The sequence below is a fragment of the Leuresthes tenuis genome, unplaced genomic scaffold (genome assembly GCF_036924035.1).
Source record: "Leuresthes tenuis unplaced genomic scaffold, fLeuTen1.0.hap1 SCAF_7, whole genome shotgun sequence".
NCBI classification, from domain to species: Eukaryota; Metazoa; Chordata; class Actinopteri; order Atheriniformes; family Atherinopsidae; genus Leuresthes; species Leuresthes tenuis.
This window is the reverse complement of record NW_027325361.1, coordinates 13476408-13493300: the sequence shown is the minus strand read 5'-3', so window position 1 is coordinate 13493300 and position 16893 is coordinate 13476408. Positions and strand designations below refer to the sequence as shown.

The 16893-nt window shown below is 40.7% G+C and overlaps 1 protein-coding gene across 3 annotated transcripts in view; it reads left to right on the top strand.

Moving 5' to 3' along the window:
* The window catches only part of opa1 (OPA1 mitochondrial dynamin like GTPase), a 32127-nt gene that overhangs the window by 3661 nt on the left and 11573 nt on the right, over window positions 1-16893 (top strand). For 2 of the 3 annotated variants that reach the window (XM_072389370.1, XM_072389369.1), the window contains 23 exons: window positions 1460-1542; window positions 4917-4970; window positions 5212-5316; window positions 5408-5494; window positions 6158-6271; window positions 6527-6607; window positions 6715-6789; window positions 6906-6977; window positions 7134-7233; window positions 7408-7538; window positions 7963-8035; window positions 8124-8196; window positions 8269-8384; window positions 9323-9387; window positions 9522-9598; window positions 10480-10645; window positions 10936-11088; window positions 11318-11426; window positions 11959-12038; window positions 12549-12689; window positions 12840-12956; window positions 13050-13143; window positions 13693-13803. In XM_072389370.1, the coding sequence (XP_072245471.1) occupies window positions 1460-1542; window positions 4917-4970; window positions 5212-5316; window positions 5408-5494; window positions 6158-6271; window positions 6527-6607; window positions 6715-6789; window positions 6906-6977; window positions 7134-7233; window positions 7408-7538; window positions 7963-8035; window positions 8124-8196; window positions 8269-8384; window positions 9323-9387; window positions 9522-9598; window positions 10480-10645; window positions 10936-11088; window positions 11318-11426; window positions 11959-12038; window positions 12549-12689; window positions 12840-12956; window positions 13050-13143; window positions 13693-13803 (2277 nt within the window). Of the gene's footprint in view, window positions 1-1459; window positions 1543-3175; window positions 3332-4916; window positions 4971-5211; window positions 5317-5407; window positions 5495-6157; window positions 6272-6526; window positions 6608-6714; window positions 6790-6905; window positions 6978-7133; window positions 7234-7407; window positions 7539-7962; window positions 8036-8123; window positions 8197-8268; window positions 8385-9322; window positions 9388-9521; window positions 9599-10479; window positions 10646-10935; window positions 11089-11317; window positions 11427-11958; window positions 12039-12548; window positions 12690-12839; window positions 12957-13049; window positions 13144-13692; window positions 13804-16893 lie in introns of all 3 variants that reach the window. The other variant, XM_072389371.1, reaches the window with a different exon arrangement.

The following is a 16893-nucleotide window of genomic DNA, read 5'->3' as shown; positions in this document are numbered from 1 at the left end:
TCTGTACAGGTTGCAGATGAATGCTGTCGTCAGCAGTGACCTCGTTCATGCAGATTCTTTACTCAGTTGAATGTTTGTAGAAGGTTAAAGCGTCTCATCTGGAACTTAGTTATTTTAGGAGTACGCTTATTTAAGCAGACGTCAGTTTTTACAACTTCTTTGCTGACTTCTGTTTACTAAGTCAAAATTCTTAAACCTCGAAGGGTTATGATTTTTTTTATTCTTGTGTTCATTTCAAAGCACAAAAGCTTCAAAGAGAGTTCTAAAAGGTTTCTCGAGAGAGTGCTTTGATGCAGGAAGTCGTTGTTTGCCTGTAGTATGCTCCCCCTTTTCCTTTTCTCTGATTTTTTTTAACCTGACTGTCTTTGGCTGTATATTTTCCTATCTGTGTGGTTTTTGCCTCCTTTGACTTCCTCCCTTTCTCTCATCTGACCGGTATGGGTTTCTGTTTTCTCTAATTACAGTCTCATTGCTAACCTTTCTCTGCCTCTGGTCATTAACACACAAATGTTTGGAAAATGTACACAAAATACAGTTGGAAACCCTTAACTGCTTGCTTGGCCTGATGGGACCACGGCTCGGCTGTGAGTCATAAAAACGGCAAAGGAGCACCCACGGTTCTTTTTGCTTTCTTAACTTTCTTTGTACCTTTTCATGGCTTCAGGAAAGTATTTTTCCATTACTGTGAGCGGATTTTTAAACAAAATATATATATCCTACTTGCCATAGATATTATATTTGGCAGTGTAAACACTTCATAAAGACCTGCCTCATTTACAGCGAAGCAGACTTCCATGCTGACAGCAGTGACAGCGTGTTAACTGAATAGAATTTAAGTTGGTCACTTTTGACAGTGTTGCTAAAAAAATGATTCAGTTAAAAACCTTTGGCTGTGTGTGTCATTTCAGCTTCAGTGTGTGTTCATCACCCTGCACTAAATGTGATTCTAATCCATGAAAATGTATTTATTTAAGTAACAATAACCAGTAAAGATGTAAAGAACATGTAGATGAACCTTTATTGCATGCTTCTGAAGCTACCAATCCCAGCTGGATTATATATGTGACACTTTTGGAGATTATATTTCTGGATATTTCTTTGTTCTCTGCTCAACTTTATTAGTTGTGACCAAAAAAAAATGTTGCAGTCAAAAGAAAACGAGTCCATTGCTTTTGTCAGTTCATGAAAGAATTTGATATCCTGACTGGATTGCTTTGGATCTGCCCCTGAGATGTACATTTAGCCCATGTAATGGCTTTCTTGGGTTTCCTATAGACTCATTTTCCAAACATTTGAATTTTATCACTGTGGTGTTTGTTTTGCTTATCGTAGGCATGCTTTACTGAAGACTCACCCGACATCTCCGACATGCATCATTTTCTCCTAACCTCATATTATATGGGACATATTTATTCTTTAATAACGCTTTGTTTTCGGGTTGTCATGTCTCCGCTGACAGACACTCCAAGTGATCCTGCACTAAAAGCTTCCGATTCTTCAACTTCAGCCTCTCCTGATGCCAGTGACAAGCAATACAAAAAGGCAAGTTTATGCAAACCGTCGACACTTCTCAGCTTTTTTTTTTTTTTTTTTTTTTTTTGCTCTCTGCGCCACAACAACGGTGTCATTCAGCTCATTTTTTGGCAGTTTGGCTACTTTTTCACCTCATGAAACTGCAGTTAGTTGAATCAAAATGTCCTCAATTATACATTTATGGCTCCTGAAGCACCAAGCTTCAAAGATAAAGTTTTTCTCCTTAAGTTTCACCCTTATTTAAGAGTCATATAAATGCATGTACTCGCAGGATATTGAATACAAGTGAAAAATAATGAGTATTTTGGGGTGAATTTTGATTCAACCAGCTCTCCTGAATGTGAAATATTTCACATAGGCTGACAGCCAGTTCTATAGGGAAGCGTCTTAGTCAAGGCAATGTTATAGTGGGAAATGTTATTTTAAAATTTGGGAAAGGTTAAATATATGGTCAAATTTGATGTGAGTATTAAATTAGACTTTAATACTAAGACTTTGATATAAAGTAAGACGATATGCTTTACCATTGCCTCAACTGTGCCGTACTGCTTATCATGCCTCTGTTTTTTTTCTCTAAAAGGTGTTAATTCATAGATGCGATCCCTTCTTTTTAGTTTTATATTATGTGTCCATCTCTGACGAAGCACTTGATATTTCCATTTGTTCAGTTTTTTCTTTCTTTCGTTCAGTCTTCATTTTGTCTTTCATCCCGAACAGTTTCAGTTTCTCCATGTTTCAGTTTTTTATGTCTTTTAAATGTTTTTGTCACAGTACAACCTTTAGACAAAGGAAATGTTAAAAGTGTCCCGTTGAAAATCAAGAAAAAAAAGGTGCTTTTAAATAAACAGCCTCCCCTTCCCTGCTTTTTAGCCTGCAATCATGGTCTCCAACATGTACATAACGACTTTTGCAAGTTGGTGTTTCTCGTCAGTTTACTTTTAATTGCTAACCATTCTTACAATTCAGCGAGTTAAAAAGCAAAAAGAAAGCACAGAATTAGACACCCATGTCATGTTGGGGACCTCTGAACTAAGGCAAATTTCACCTGCTTCGCTTTGATAGATCAGTATTCCATTGCTTGCTTCGCTTGTTGAATCCTCATCTTCGGCATCATCAGGCCAGTTGTTGAGAGCCATCTAACATTGTGCCGCAAAACATTAAAAGATTCTGCTCAGAACTTCTCCTGCAGCTACAGTACAACGTGAACTTCACTTGTAGCCTGTATGTTATATGTATTGTCAGAAGTGACCTGAGTCATGGTGGGTGAGCGTACGGTCATGAAATCGCCCAAGATGGTGACGAAAGGCAAGTTGCCACTTGCTAAGAGGCTCTGGTTGTGGTATTAGTTGCCTCTTCTGCCTTCAGTCTGGCAAAGTTTGTGTTTAAGAGATACTGACTTTTTTTGGGTTGCACTGATGATGATGGCAAGATTACCAAAAAGAAAGATCTTGGTTCTTTCAAACGTAAATCTTGTCAGAATGACCTTTCCACTTGAATAACACCAGTGCCAGTTTCCCAGGCCAGGTTTCCTGTGTTGGGATGCAGCATTGGCCTGCATGGCTGACCGGCCCAGTGGCCCGTTGTTGTTTTTTTTTTTTTTTTGCTCCTCCTTCCTCTTTCTCACTATGACGTACCCCAGCAGGGTCTGCTCGGAGAGCTCATTCTTATTCAGCAGCAGATCCAGCAGCACGAGGAGGAGGTCCGGCGGGCCGCTGCAGCCAATAGTGCGCGTCCCCCACCGCCAGAGCCTGCTCCCAGTCCGCCTCCGGACCCCAGACCCCCTCAACAGAAACGCAAGGTGAAGGTCCCACCCCACTTAGATCCGCCCCATCCCACCAGCGACTCCCAAAACACTGCAGCTAAAAACGTAGAGCAAGACTTTATGTTGTAGGACAGTTTGATTTCTGCTTCATCACTGTAGCAGGGGGAGATGTTAACCCGGTGAAGTGACATGATTTTCAGCTGGTGGAAAGTTTTATAGTTTTTTTTTGTTAATATTTCAGTAGAATTACTCTATGATTAAATTATGTGTGATTTGCATTTTATTAGATGTTCTTTGTTTACTGTTATGAGTAAACAAATACATGTTTTATGTCTAACCAACATACAGAGATAGGCGAAACAACTACAAACGGCCTCAAAATGACCCATGAACAGTTTTTCCACTGCTTTGGCCACATGCTTAATGCGGCCTGTTTTACATCTAAAGTGATTAATTCCTTCCACATAAAAAGAGCAAAAAGATCTAAAACTAGAACTGAAAGCACATTATTCAACTAACTTTTGACCGTTTGTTGGATTGCACATACATTCGATTGCGTTCCATTTTTTGTGTTCCAGGACTTGTGTCTTGAACGCTGATTAAGGATATTGAGTGGCTTTTGAAGCTTATTTTTTTGTTTGAAAGTTGCACAGATTTAATGGCCAGTCAGTTTACTTTTGTCACTTCCTGACAATTCCCCACATGGCCTACACGCATCACCCAGTAGCTTCTCTGGCTGCATTAAGATTTGCCAGTGGTCTGTAGAGGGACGTGCATCGACCTTTTACAGCTTAGTTTCAGGAAAAACAGCAACCAGCTGGACTTCACTCTGTCATATTAGTGGCTGGATGATCATCAGCAGTTGTCAGTTAATGTATGGAAGCATAGCATGGAGTTGAGTGCCAACCCGCTGCATGATGTGAGCTGCACATTTTGAAACTAACGTGAATGAACCTAACTTTAACCAAAGGTAGAAGCCTTAAGGTCTTTGCAAGCAGTTTTGTGTTGCCTTTCTAAGTATTTCCATTTTAGAGCTGTAAAAATGTTAATTTCTTATCGGCTACATTTACATTGAAAGCACAATCCTTGTCTTAGTCTTAGAAATAGTTTTGGTGCTGTAGTTTGGTGTCTGTCAGTTGTAATTCCTTTTTATGCTGTCAATCCCATTTGTTCTTGAATGCCGTTTCCTGCTTTCTGTCCTGTCCTTTCATCCTGACATGGTGGAATTGTATGAAATATATTGATAATCACATTGATTTGCCCAGTCATTCAAAAGCATCTTGTACTGGCTGAATCATTTTGTGAGTAATTTCAGTCGATTGTTCAGGGCACAATCTGTGATTCGTGCCCGTTTGGGAGTCATTGAGATTAAATCTGAGTGATACCAGAATGAGCGCAGTCTGCCTGAAATGTTTTGTTTCTCTCTTTCTGCATTAACTTGACTTTCTACTCTGGTTCTCTCTGTAATACAGTTTGCATGCACTGAACCTTTGTGGTGCTGGTGGGAGTTTTTTGAAGCTGCACTGTGAGATTAACTGGAAACCCATTATTCAAAAGCAGGACAGAAGCATTAACACTACATGCTGCTGTTCTTCTTCTTTGTGTCTACTTTGACTTTTAGTCCTCAGACAAAGAAAGGCTAGACCAGCTTCAGGAGGAGTTGCTCCGTACTCAGGTACTCTCTCTTACTTTCTATCTCCTGAAAGCTGAATTTCTTTGTAGCAAATCTTGTTCAAGAATAAGTTTTAGACTTTGTGCTCAATTCATTGTGACAGAATTCGCCCTTAAAAATGTTCAAAGAATCTTAAAATTTGCACCTCTGGGGAAAAAAACCTGTCACCAGGTTTTCTGCAAAAAAAACAGAATGTTTAAAAAGTGGGACTGGTGCTGATAGGGTCCTGATGTTTATGCCCTAGCTAAAATACCAGCGCATGCTGGAGAGACTGGAGAAGGAAAACAAGGAGCTGAGGAAAGTGGTGCTGCAAAAAGATGACAAGGGGATTCATCAAAGGAAGGTGAAGGTGAGTTACGCGTTAAAGACGGTGCTGTAACGCATTTTAATTCGACCATTGTTAACATCGATGTTCATGACAATTGTGTCTTCTTGTGCAGAAATCCCTTATTGACCTTTATTCCGAAGTCCTCGACATCTTATCCGACTATGATGCCAACTATAACACCCAGGACCACTTGCCCAGGGTAAGGAGTGAGTTTAAGCCCCTTTCACGCATGCCATGCTTTCCATTAATCTACTGGCAACCAAACATGTTGTGTAACACTTTAGCGGAATCCAACAGGTTGTGATATCGGATGACTGTTTTTTTTTTTTTTTGTGGCACAGCTTGTCTTACAAACAGCGGTGATACTATGGAGAAGGTCGCCTTGTGAAATAAACATCACTTTCTTGTTATATTTCTACAGTTAAACCTTCACATTGTAATGTTCAACATGTCAAGAAAGGGACACTTTCAGCTGCTGCCATCCCTCGCTGTTTTGTTTCATACAACAATGAAGCCATTAACGTGATGCATCTCATGTGTGAAAGGGCTGTAGTTATGTTACTCATTGAACATAATGATTAATATTACTGAAGCCTTTTTAGGGAACACTGTAGTGTTCTGTGAATTAATGTTTGATGGTAAATTGGACATTTCAGTTTGTATAACTGAAGCAAAGACTTTCTAAACACGTTATCTATTCGTTAATCTGATGATACTGAAACCGTGACAACATAGTGCCCCCGTGTTTCCTTTTCTGCTGACCTTACGCCACTGAGTGTTGCATTTCTCTCATCTCATCTTTTCATTCCTCTCTTTGCGTCCCATTTTCTTGGTCTCACCCATTTTCTCTTGTGCGTTTCAGGTGGTTGTGGTTGGCGATCAGAGTGCTGGAAAGACCAGCGTGCTGGAGATGATTGCCCAGGCCAGGATCTTCCCCAGGGGCTCAGGAGAAATGATGACACGCTCTCCTGTCAAGGTGAGTTTTGACTGAATGGCTTCCATTTGACAGGACAGAAAAAGAGATTTTCTCTTGTAAATTTACCCAACGCAACGAGATGTGGTCATTAAAGACCACAATAAACATTTAGCTCAATCGGAGCAGACACTGGTTCTGTTGACTACCGTTAGCAAAGCGATACTTTAGGAACACACATAAATTCTAGATTAACCTGGTATTAATAGATTTTTCTTCAATATTCTCTGAACATATAAACTTTGAATCTTCTTGCAGGTCACTTTAAGCGAAGGCCCCCACCACGTCGCCATGTTCAAAGACAGTGGCCGAGAGTTTGACCTCACTAAGGAAGAAGATGTAAGTCTCTAGACGATTGATGCATCCGTCTGTTTGGAATTAGACCTTTAACCGATTGGCCTCATTACACCATTTCTTTGTGGTCTTTGTTCCAATGTGTCCTGCAGCTGGCTGCACTGAGGCATGAGATTGAGCTGAGGATGAGGAAGAGTGTGAAGGAGGGCCAGACGGTCAGCTCCGAGGTTGGACACAGTTTCAGTCAGATCTCAGATTAAGCTTTACTTCCTGATTTACTCCTGTTAGGTTTCATGAAATAATGTTTCTTTTTTTTTTTTTTTTTTTTTTTTTTGCACGTTAGACCATATCCTTGAGTGTTAAAGGCCCAGGCATCCAGAGGATGGTACTCGTTGACTTACCAGGTGTCATCAGTGTGAGTATATATTGTTGAATTAATAAGGAGATGAGTATTTACATAGTTCTTTCAACTTTCACTGGTGTTGTTGTTTTTTTTCTCCCAGTGCACTATTTTAGTTTTAGGAATGAGTTTAGTGTTTGTGCCTAAAACCTTAATGTATCTCTTTTGCAGACGGTAACAGCAGGCATGGCATCAGATACTAAGGAAACCATCTTCAGCATTAGCAAGGCCTACATGCAAAACCCCAATGCAATCATTCTTTGTATCCAGGGTGAGTTTTATGCTATCTATCCACATTCATATGAGCAGACGGCAGGAAAGGTAACGAGCAGGGAGATAATCTGTCATACTACTGCCTTTCAGGACCTCACACACTAAGCAAAGAACCAAATCCTGGTCTTTGATTATTTTCACATCCACCCTGACCTTGTTTCTCTTCATCCAGATGGCAGTGTGGATGCAGAGCGGAGCATCGTAACAGACTTGGTCAGCCAGATGGACCCTCAGGGGAAAAGGACCATCTTTGTCCTGACCAAAGTGGACTTGGCTGAGAAGAATCTGGCCAGCCCGAGCAGGGTAAGGGAGCCGGACTGTCCCAGCAAATTATTCAAAAGGGCTCTTTTATATGTAAAGAGTTTACGCTGACTAATGATGGTGGAGAATCTGTTAAAAGTAAATAAACACCCCAGCAGTGCCGCTTTCACAGTTTGTGAATTTATTGTTGAAAGCGATTAAATCTAATTTTTATCATTAGAATTCCTTTTTAAATTGAAGATGCAGTGATGGAAATGTTTGTGAAGTTGACTTCTATCAATAAATCTTCTACATTTGAATGATTTTTTTCAGTCTACTAAAGCTATTTGCACCTACTCCACAAGAGGGAGCTCAGTCCTTTTCAGTTAACCTTATGGTTCCACTGTAACCAGGTTTCACTGTTTTTTGAAGACTCACACTGTTAAAAAGAGAATTTGAGTCCTTTCTATGACATCTTCTGTTTCAGATCCAGCAAATAGTGGAAGGAAAGTTGTTTCCCATGAAAGCCCTGGGCTACTTTGCTGTAGTTACAGGAAAAGGTAACACCTATTCCCGAGTTATCCAGCATGCTGCATTTACTTCCATGCCATTTGATGTTGACTTTTGAAAATGAATTCTAATGTAAAGGGAGCACCGGTGAAAGCATTGACTCCATCAAAGACTATGAGGAGGACTTTTTCCAGAACTCAAGATTACTGCGGTAAGTTGAGCAACGTTTAATACTTTCAAAAGTAAATAATTTCGTAGTTAAGAATAAGTTGTGTGTCACTAGGGATGGCATGCTGAAGGCTCATCAGGTGACCACAAAGAACTTGAGTCTGGCCGTCTCTGACTGTTTCTGGAAGATGGTTCGAGAGTCTGTAGAACAGCAAGCCGATGTCTTTAAAGGTACGACCTCCTCTTCAGGACTAACGTTAGTCCCACAGAGGGCTGATTGGTTTGCATGTCTAGCTATTTATAACTATTTAGTAAATGGTCATGTCCAAACTTACTTGTATTGGTACATCCTTTAATAATGCCAATAGGAATAGGATTTTAACTGTTGAAAGTGACGTGAGCAGGCAGTGCTGCTCGACTAGTGACTTTTGAGTCTTCCTCAGCCCACCTCGCCACACTTTTCCACCCCCTCCGTCCTGCTTTCGAACTACAATTAGTCTAGACAATCACAAGCCATTGCTAACAGCAGTGGAGATTTATGGCTATGAGACCACAGTTCCCATAGGTCCATTGTGTTGTGTATTGATCTATATCCCATCAAATCACGCGCAGCCGGCTTCTATCCTCTGTTCTTGGCGCCAGCAAAAGCTTCACAAACCAGCAATTAGACTAATCTCCACTGTGGATAGGGAGTTGAGGAAAAAGGCTGCAACCTTTGTGTGTTTGTGTGTATTATCTCTCTCCTTGTGTGCATATGTGAGAGCTAAAACTCTGACTTTTGATAAAGAATGTGTTATTGGAACCATGGCTTCACCTCCTGAGGGACCAGTTAAGAGAGTAAGTGTGGAAAGTGTCCGCAGCCACTGTTATTAAATGATGGAGACCATTAGCAATCTGAGAGCAGCCTTTATATCACAGCAGGCTCTGTCTGTGTTGGATTGTTGCCTGTGGATTATGGAAAATTACCTTTTGATGCTTAACATAAGAGATGAGAAAGCAATGACCAAACGTTTGAGATGAGTTTTTATCCAACAATGACCTTGAAGTCGAGCTAAAATTTCTTCCATTCATTTAGAATTTGCCCGGTGATTTCAAATGTAGAATTGAGGACTGTTCCCAATAAGTTCGAAGACGAATCGAATGTTCTTCACGACCTCTTCTTTCTGCAGCATCACGGTTCAACCTGGAGACAGAATGGAAAAACAACTACCCTCGTCTGAGAGAACTGGACAGGGTAAGAACAAAAGAAAAAAAAAGGTTTATTATTGAAATGTCTGAACTGTTGCATGTCAGAAATTGCCTCCAAATGCATTTAGTATTGATGGAGGTAGCACAACATTAATATAACGTTATTTTGTCTGTTTACAGAATGAACTTTTTGAAAAGGCCAAAAATGAAATTTTGGATGAAGTCATTAGCTTGAGTCAAGTGACCCCACAACACTGGTAAGTTTATGATATGAGGGCTTTATTACTGCATTTTCTGTCACTGCAGTTTTACTATTGCTAGTGTTTCATTTGTTGAATGTTGTTCTTAATGAGATGCCTCCTTAAGGGGACTGCACAGTCTACAGATGTATGTGTGGGCTTTACCTGCTGGCTGGTTTGCTCCCACTCCACCACTCTATGCATGAGTGCAAAGGTCTTTTTTTAAAACAAACTCCTGATCTTTGTTATTGTGCATTTATCTGACTGAGAATGTATAGTTATACCTCACCCACACTGAGGAAAAAAAAACTTTACTTAAATTAGATGTATTTATGGTTTTGTGGCCATCCCCTGTGTGCGTGCCTTCAACTTTCCCTGATCAATAGTCTGATGAATGGCCCAGGGACAGGAGCAGGGGTGGCCCTGTTAGCCAACCAACCAGCCAGCCCAACACTATTGGAGAAAGTGTTTATTGACAGTGAGGAGAGCTAGCTTGAACAAAAGGGGGCTAAATGAAATATGAGCGTGTGCTTATGATAAATGAGAGAGGTGTGGTTTGTGCAGGAGCAGTACTTCGGATGACAAAAGTAAAAGCGTGTCAGCCAAGAACAATCCCCTCCACAGCCATTGTTTTTCCGTCCCGGCGGATCACTTAACTGAGCTCTGTTGGACACCTAAGGAAATCTTCTTTTCAGACAGTGCTGTTTGTTGGATCCATTTCGCAAACACAAGTAAAAAATGACAGCCCAAATCTCGAAGATCTTCTTAATAACTATCTAAGTTAAGGTTAGGTTGTCGCTCCTTTTGAAGTGTTAGTGGAAAACTGAGATTGGAGCGGCCGGTTATAGAGTGCAATACAAATGCAATGCTTCTTCTTTTTTTTAAATTTCCCCTCACAGGGAGTCTATTCTGCAGAAGAAGCTGTGGGAACGCGTTTCCACCCATGTTATTGAAAACATCTACCTCCCTGCTGCCCAAACGATGGACTCTGGCACCTTTAACACCACTGTAGACATCAAGCTCAAGCAGTGGACAGACAAGCAGCTTCCACACAAAGCACTTGAGGTAAAAAAGAAAAAAAAAGACCATTTTTACAAACACTACTATCATAATTCAGTTTGTTAAGATGAGAAGGTTATAATTGCATAAAATAAAGTCTGTTTATTTCTTTAGTTTCTTTTTGAACTTGAGCTAGTTGGAGGGCATTTGGTGATTTAATAGTGAATTCGATTTAGAAATGAATGAATTCCTTTCAAAATGTAGCCGTTTATGACTGGCACAGCTCTCTTGAAAGAACTTATGTCAGTTGTTGAATTGAGCCCTCCCTTTTAATCTATTACCTTGGTAACCTTCAGATTGCCTGGGAGACATTGCAGGAGGAGTTTGCGCGCTTCATGGCTGAATACAAAGGCAAAGACCAAGATGACATTTTTGACAAGCTGAAGGAGGCTGTGAAGGATGAGAGCATCAAGAGGCACAAGTGGAACGAGAGGGCCATGGACGGCCTGGTAAACACAAAAAATCCACTCATCCTTGGTGCAAGGATACGGAGAGCACACACACACACATGTTGATTTGATTTCTCACATTGGAAACAATTTTCTGACAATCTGCATCAAACACAAAGAGACCAGTCTTGCTAAATTGATGCAAAAAGGTTTTTGTTCTGCCATCAGTGCAACCACATTGCAACCTAACTGTTAATGTAATTGTTCTACTTAACTCTGCGTATGTTAGAGGGTGATCCAGCACAATGCCCTGGAAGACCGTTCCATCACAGACAAACCTCAGTGGGATGCAGCAATCCAGTTCATGGAGGAAACCTTGCAGTCACGCCTGAAAGACAGTAGGTCCACTGATCACTGGCTGCTACTTATCTGTGATTTTAAAGTTACTTTACAATTAATACTGCTTCACAGATGTTCAGATCAGTTGGAGAATTTTAAGTATTAAAAACATAAACATTTTATGCTCCAAAGACAATGCTCTCTTCAGACTTTGCAGTCACGTGACTGTCCTAACCACTTGTGATATGCTAATGGTTGCTGATTGAGAAATTTCACGATAATCTCCACTCGCATGTTGTTTCCTGTACAGCTGTCCAGAACAGGACCTAATGAATACCCTCAACTACTGCAGAGTTATTTGATGGAAGGTTTAAAGCAAACCGTACCCTTTTCCATTAAAGAAAAAAGACAGTTGTTAGTGAATGTTGTGGGGTTTTTATCCAGAAAAAAGGAGCTTTATTGGCCCTGCTTTTGTATTGTCCAAGTAACAAAATGACTGCTGTACGCAAAGCACTTGTAATAAGGATTGGTATCTCCTTTGTTTCTCTTGTCAATGTTTTAATGTTCTTTTACCCGCTGCTTCTCCTTTAGCTGAATCAGTAATCAGAGACATGGTTGGTCCAGACTGGAAGCAGAGGTGGCTCAACTGGAAGAACCGTACACCTGATCAGGTCAGAGTCACAGTGTTTCCTCTGATTGTGGTGATGTGGTCCCTCAAGTAGAGCTGAAACTGTAAGGTGCACAGTCATAAAGATATTACATCAGCCGTAACGCATTAGATATTTCACCATGTCTAAAATAGGATTTTGCTGTCGTAATAAGATAGTCCTTTATTAGTCCCACAGTGGGGAAATTCACAATGTTGCAGCATTAAGGACAGTAAGATAGGAAAGCCAGTATATATACAAACGGAATAAGTATGGATTTATATTTACAATTTATTTACTGTGTCCCACTGATTGTACATGGAGATATGTCCATGTTGGGGATGAAACTGCACATTGTCCCGTTTTTAACGTTTAAGCTTTACATGTAGCCTTTGGTCTACTGAGAACAGTGCTAACGGCTGCAGGGAGGAAGGACCTGCGATTACCACTCCTTCAGACATTTTGGGTGTTTCAGCCTGCTGCTGAAGGAGCTTCCCAATGACAGTCCTCTCTCGCTTCTCTCTGACCCTGTAGCACATTCGTAATGAAACAAAAAATGAGCTGGAGCGCTTGCTGAAGCTACTCGATGACCACACTGCTTACTTGGCCAATGATGAGGTCACCACAGTCAGGAAGAACCTGGAGGGACGAGGGGTAGAAGTCGATCCAGTACTGGTGAGATCAGAAGTCCTGAGGGATTATTGTGCAAATCTTTGTTTCCCATTTTAGTTATTTTTTGCTCGTTAAATTCACAGAGGATTCTGAGAGCCATTTCTTCTCCCATTCTGTTTCTATTAACTGCTGAATTTCTTCATACCTGGACAGATTAAGGACACGTGGCATCAGCTGTATCGTCGGCACTTCTTACAGAAAGCACTATCCCACTGCAACCTCTGCAAGAGGGGTTTCTATTACTATCAAAGACACTTTGTTGATTCCGAGGTATGTGGAGAGTATTAATGATCAAACGCTTGCCTTCTTTTTCGGCTGTGTCAAACCTGCATTCAAGTTCATCTTCGTTCCTGAACGTTGCAGCTGGAGTGCAATGATGTGGTTCTGTTTTGGAGGATCCAGAGGATGCTGGTCATCACAGCCAACACTCTCCGCCAGCAGCTAACCAACACTGAGGGTAAGGATGGACACTTAGAATAGAGGACCATTCTAAAAACTCTGAGTTTTTGTGGTATATCTAAGTGAAATGATGTTGGTTGTTTTTCACTGGTGCTTACATTGCAAAGTGTTTTAGAACTCAGGTGATCTGTTTTTCTCTGATTGAGTAAATACTTCCATTAGGGGCATTTTTATTTAATTTTTTTTACTGGTGGAAGTTTTCATAGCTTTGTAACAAACCCAGTCATGATGATAATTAGCAGCCATTTGAAAACAGACAGAAGTGGTAAAGCTTTGTTTGACCCAACCTTTACTTCAGGCTCAAGGTTTGTGATATGATTTACTCAGATCCTTAATATGTATTCAATGGTAAAATTGATCTCACAGCTAATCTGCTCAGAAAATGCCCATTGTTAAAAACAGGCAGCTCTTTTCCATCAATTTATTGATGGCAAAATGTTTCGATGACATAATTCAAACAGAACGCCCACAGATCAATTCAGTGTATTGTCACTAATTTAGCTGATTTTTTTCTTGTGTGTGTGTGTGGTTTGTTTATTCCTCTCAGTGCGCCGGTTGGAGAAAAATGTAAAAGAGGTCTTGGATGACTTTGGGGAAGATACGGAGAGGAAGACGCAGCTCATCACCGGCCGCAGAGTCCAGCTAGCTGAGGATCTCAGTAAGACGCACACACCTTTTCTTTTTTCTGTTTTTTACACCGCAAAATCACACAGGGTATACTCAGAGTCTACAATTAAAAATATTAAGGAAGCAGATTGATCCTTTTCATCATTACACTGACTGATTATGTGGCATTCATTCTACCTGCTTACAAACTTCCATGCATTCTAATATGATCACTCAGCTCATTATATAGCTCGTTTCCTTAGGTTCATGGTTATGTTTGAGGAAATCTCTCATTTGTCAGTAGGTGGCAGCAGTGCTTCAGAAATCTGTATTGACTGATTGAGGTCTGCTTTCGTTAATGCATCAAGATGATCGTACAGGCAGGCTGTAATAAGCGATGATGCCAACTGTATTTGGAGAGTCTTATAAAGAGGGATTCACTTTTCAGTTCCCCTAAAACTCTCTGCAGTTCTTTATATTTAAGCCCCAATCCCCCCATGTTGTAAATGTTGTGCAAATGGCAAACAAGTGTAGCACTTTTAATGAGCTCAGCCTACATAGGGACTATATGTATTTAATTGTATCTAGGCAGACTTTGAATATCCGTCTGTGATGAGATCCTTTATATGTATAACACTGAATTTTTACTCTATATTTGTAGACTTGTGGGTTAACATAACCATGCTCTTAAAAACGCAGAATTCCCATATTATTAAGAGGCAACCCTAGAATCTCTCTTTCTCTCAGACCCTTGGGACTCACGTAGAAATATCAGAATGCTGTGACTGCATTTTATTCTGTGACAGTGCATGTGTTGCAATGACATTACCAGATGTTGTGAATATAGTTAATTAGCTTGAGCCACTTCAAAATGCTCCAGTAACTTTAGGTAGTTTTGCATGTGTCCAAAGTGTTGGCACACATTTTTGGAAAAGGACTTTGTTGTTGGTTAGTGCAAAAGCTATGTTGAGTTACGTTGATGTTAAAACGTAAATAAATAGTAGGAAAAAAAAGGGATTAAGTCACTGAATCATGATTTTAAAGAATCTTTTTGTTGGCAAAGGTCATGAACCAGACCCAAACCTATGTTTCAAGAAAACGTTGCATTTGTCGTGTGTGGCTGTGATGAGTCAGAGCATCAGTAATCCTGTGGTCTCAGGTTGAGCCCAGTGTTAATGGTAACCAGAGATGGATGTTGAAGGTTTCTAAGCTTCTCATGATTTTTCATGCGGACACACTCACACGCCACTAACTATTCCTCTAGTTGTCGAGTGTTATTCTTGGACTGTGCGGAGGTAAGACGTGAACTGAGCTAAGTGGATATAATTTGGTGTTTCCATGGATATCTAAATCTTGACAGACGGTTGCCCAAAAACCCCACACAGCAGGAGTTGGGAGTATTATTTTTGCTTGAGTTTCCCCCAAAAGATTAGCAAAGTTATCAATACAGGTGACTCATCTTCTCATTTCTTCCCAGTGGGATGTGTGAAACTCATGCTTACTTGTCGAAGCACACTGTTTTATGCTGTTTGCATAAAAGATTTCAAGTTCAGTGCAGTAGCCTTTTCCTTTTTTTTAACCTTTGTTAAGCAAGCCTTGAGCTATCGACTGTTTTTGCTCATGGATTGTATCTGCTCTTGTTTGAAAGCTTCCATTGATGGGGGGTGGTCAAATATATTTGGCAGTTTTTACATCTCCGCTTTCTTCGTGTCCCTAACTTTTTGAGGCTTTCAACAAATGCGCACAATCTCTTTTGACTCCCCTGTTCAGTTACTGATTGGGTACTTCTGTTGTCAAGGAAGGCAAACCTTTCCCCTTATAGTATCAGACACATGAAGACTTAAACTCATCATCTAAGAACAAGATCCATCCTGTGATGTGCATTTAAGTGGACAAACAGTTTGAGACCATTCCAGTGGGCTCATACGCAGTCCAACTGCCAGACTTTTCATTTTCACTTTGTTTGCAGAGAACTTAGGTTTTCTGTGACACCAGCTTAGGGTAGAGGAGTAAAAATACACACACACACAGTCTGTCTCCATGCCACACACTGTCTGAAAATCCCTAAACCTGCCTGGCCTTGCAAATTCCATGAGGCAAGTCAATCCCAAACTTTTCCAAACAAGCGTAACATTTCCACTTCCCGACACCAAAGCCTCCCTTCACTCATGGATGTGGTTTGAATCTGTCACGGGATCTTATAGGGTAGAACCACACCTGTGCATACACACTGTAACCTCTTGTAGGCTTATGGGCTGCATGGGAATTTTGCTGGCTGGTAAATCTCATCCGTCGAACCCACTTAGTAGTTTTCTGAAGTTATGACAACACCAGCACAGTCTTTTTTTTTTAGGGATTCTTTTATTCGTGTCACAGAATAGGTGTTTCCTGTCTCCACTGTATGTTAAATTTAGCCCTAATTTTCTGCTCGGGTCAGAAATTTCTTGTCTGCCTACTGAGACGAATGTATGTTCCAGAGTTTTGGTTTGTTGGTCAGTCGGGTTGAGTTTGTGTGTGACTGCAGGGTCTGGGTTATTAGCTGTCTGACACTTTGCACAGTGCTCCGTGTGGTGCATCCCAGTGTGTGGGCATGGGTATGTGGGTTCATCAGTCTAGACTAGCCTGCATGGCTGATGGGGCTGACTTGGTGACTGGTCTGAAATCATAAAGTGAAGTAGGTTGTATTCCAACTTCTGGTTGTTGTCAAACTTATTTAATGGTCTTTTTGTTTGGCTTAGTTATGTATTAATGTTATGTTCACATTGAGATGTCCAGAGGCTACCTTTAATTGGAAGTATATGGGGTTAGATTTAGCAGTTTTAGAGATATTTCAGCTGTTAGCATTAATTAAAAACTGTTAAACCTGCCCTCAGAGGAGTCTGCTTAGCAGAAATAACTCTTCACCACAGTTGTTTTCAGCGTGGTTATTTTAATCTGGGGTTAAGAACACTTGACAGGAGTTGCACACACCTCTTTCTTGGGGATCTTTGCCCTACAGGAATTGGGATTTTGTCAGTTTCTGTCTGTGAAGCAACCTTACTCCTGCTATTATGAAATCATCCTCCCTCAGGGATGTTAATCCTTCTTCTGTGACAGCTGGTCACATTGCCTTAGGCACAAACTATGACCTGAACCCACAGGT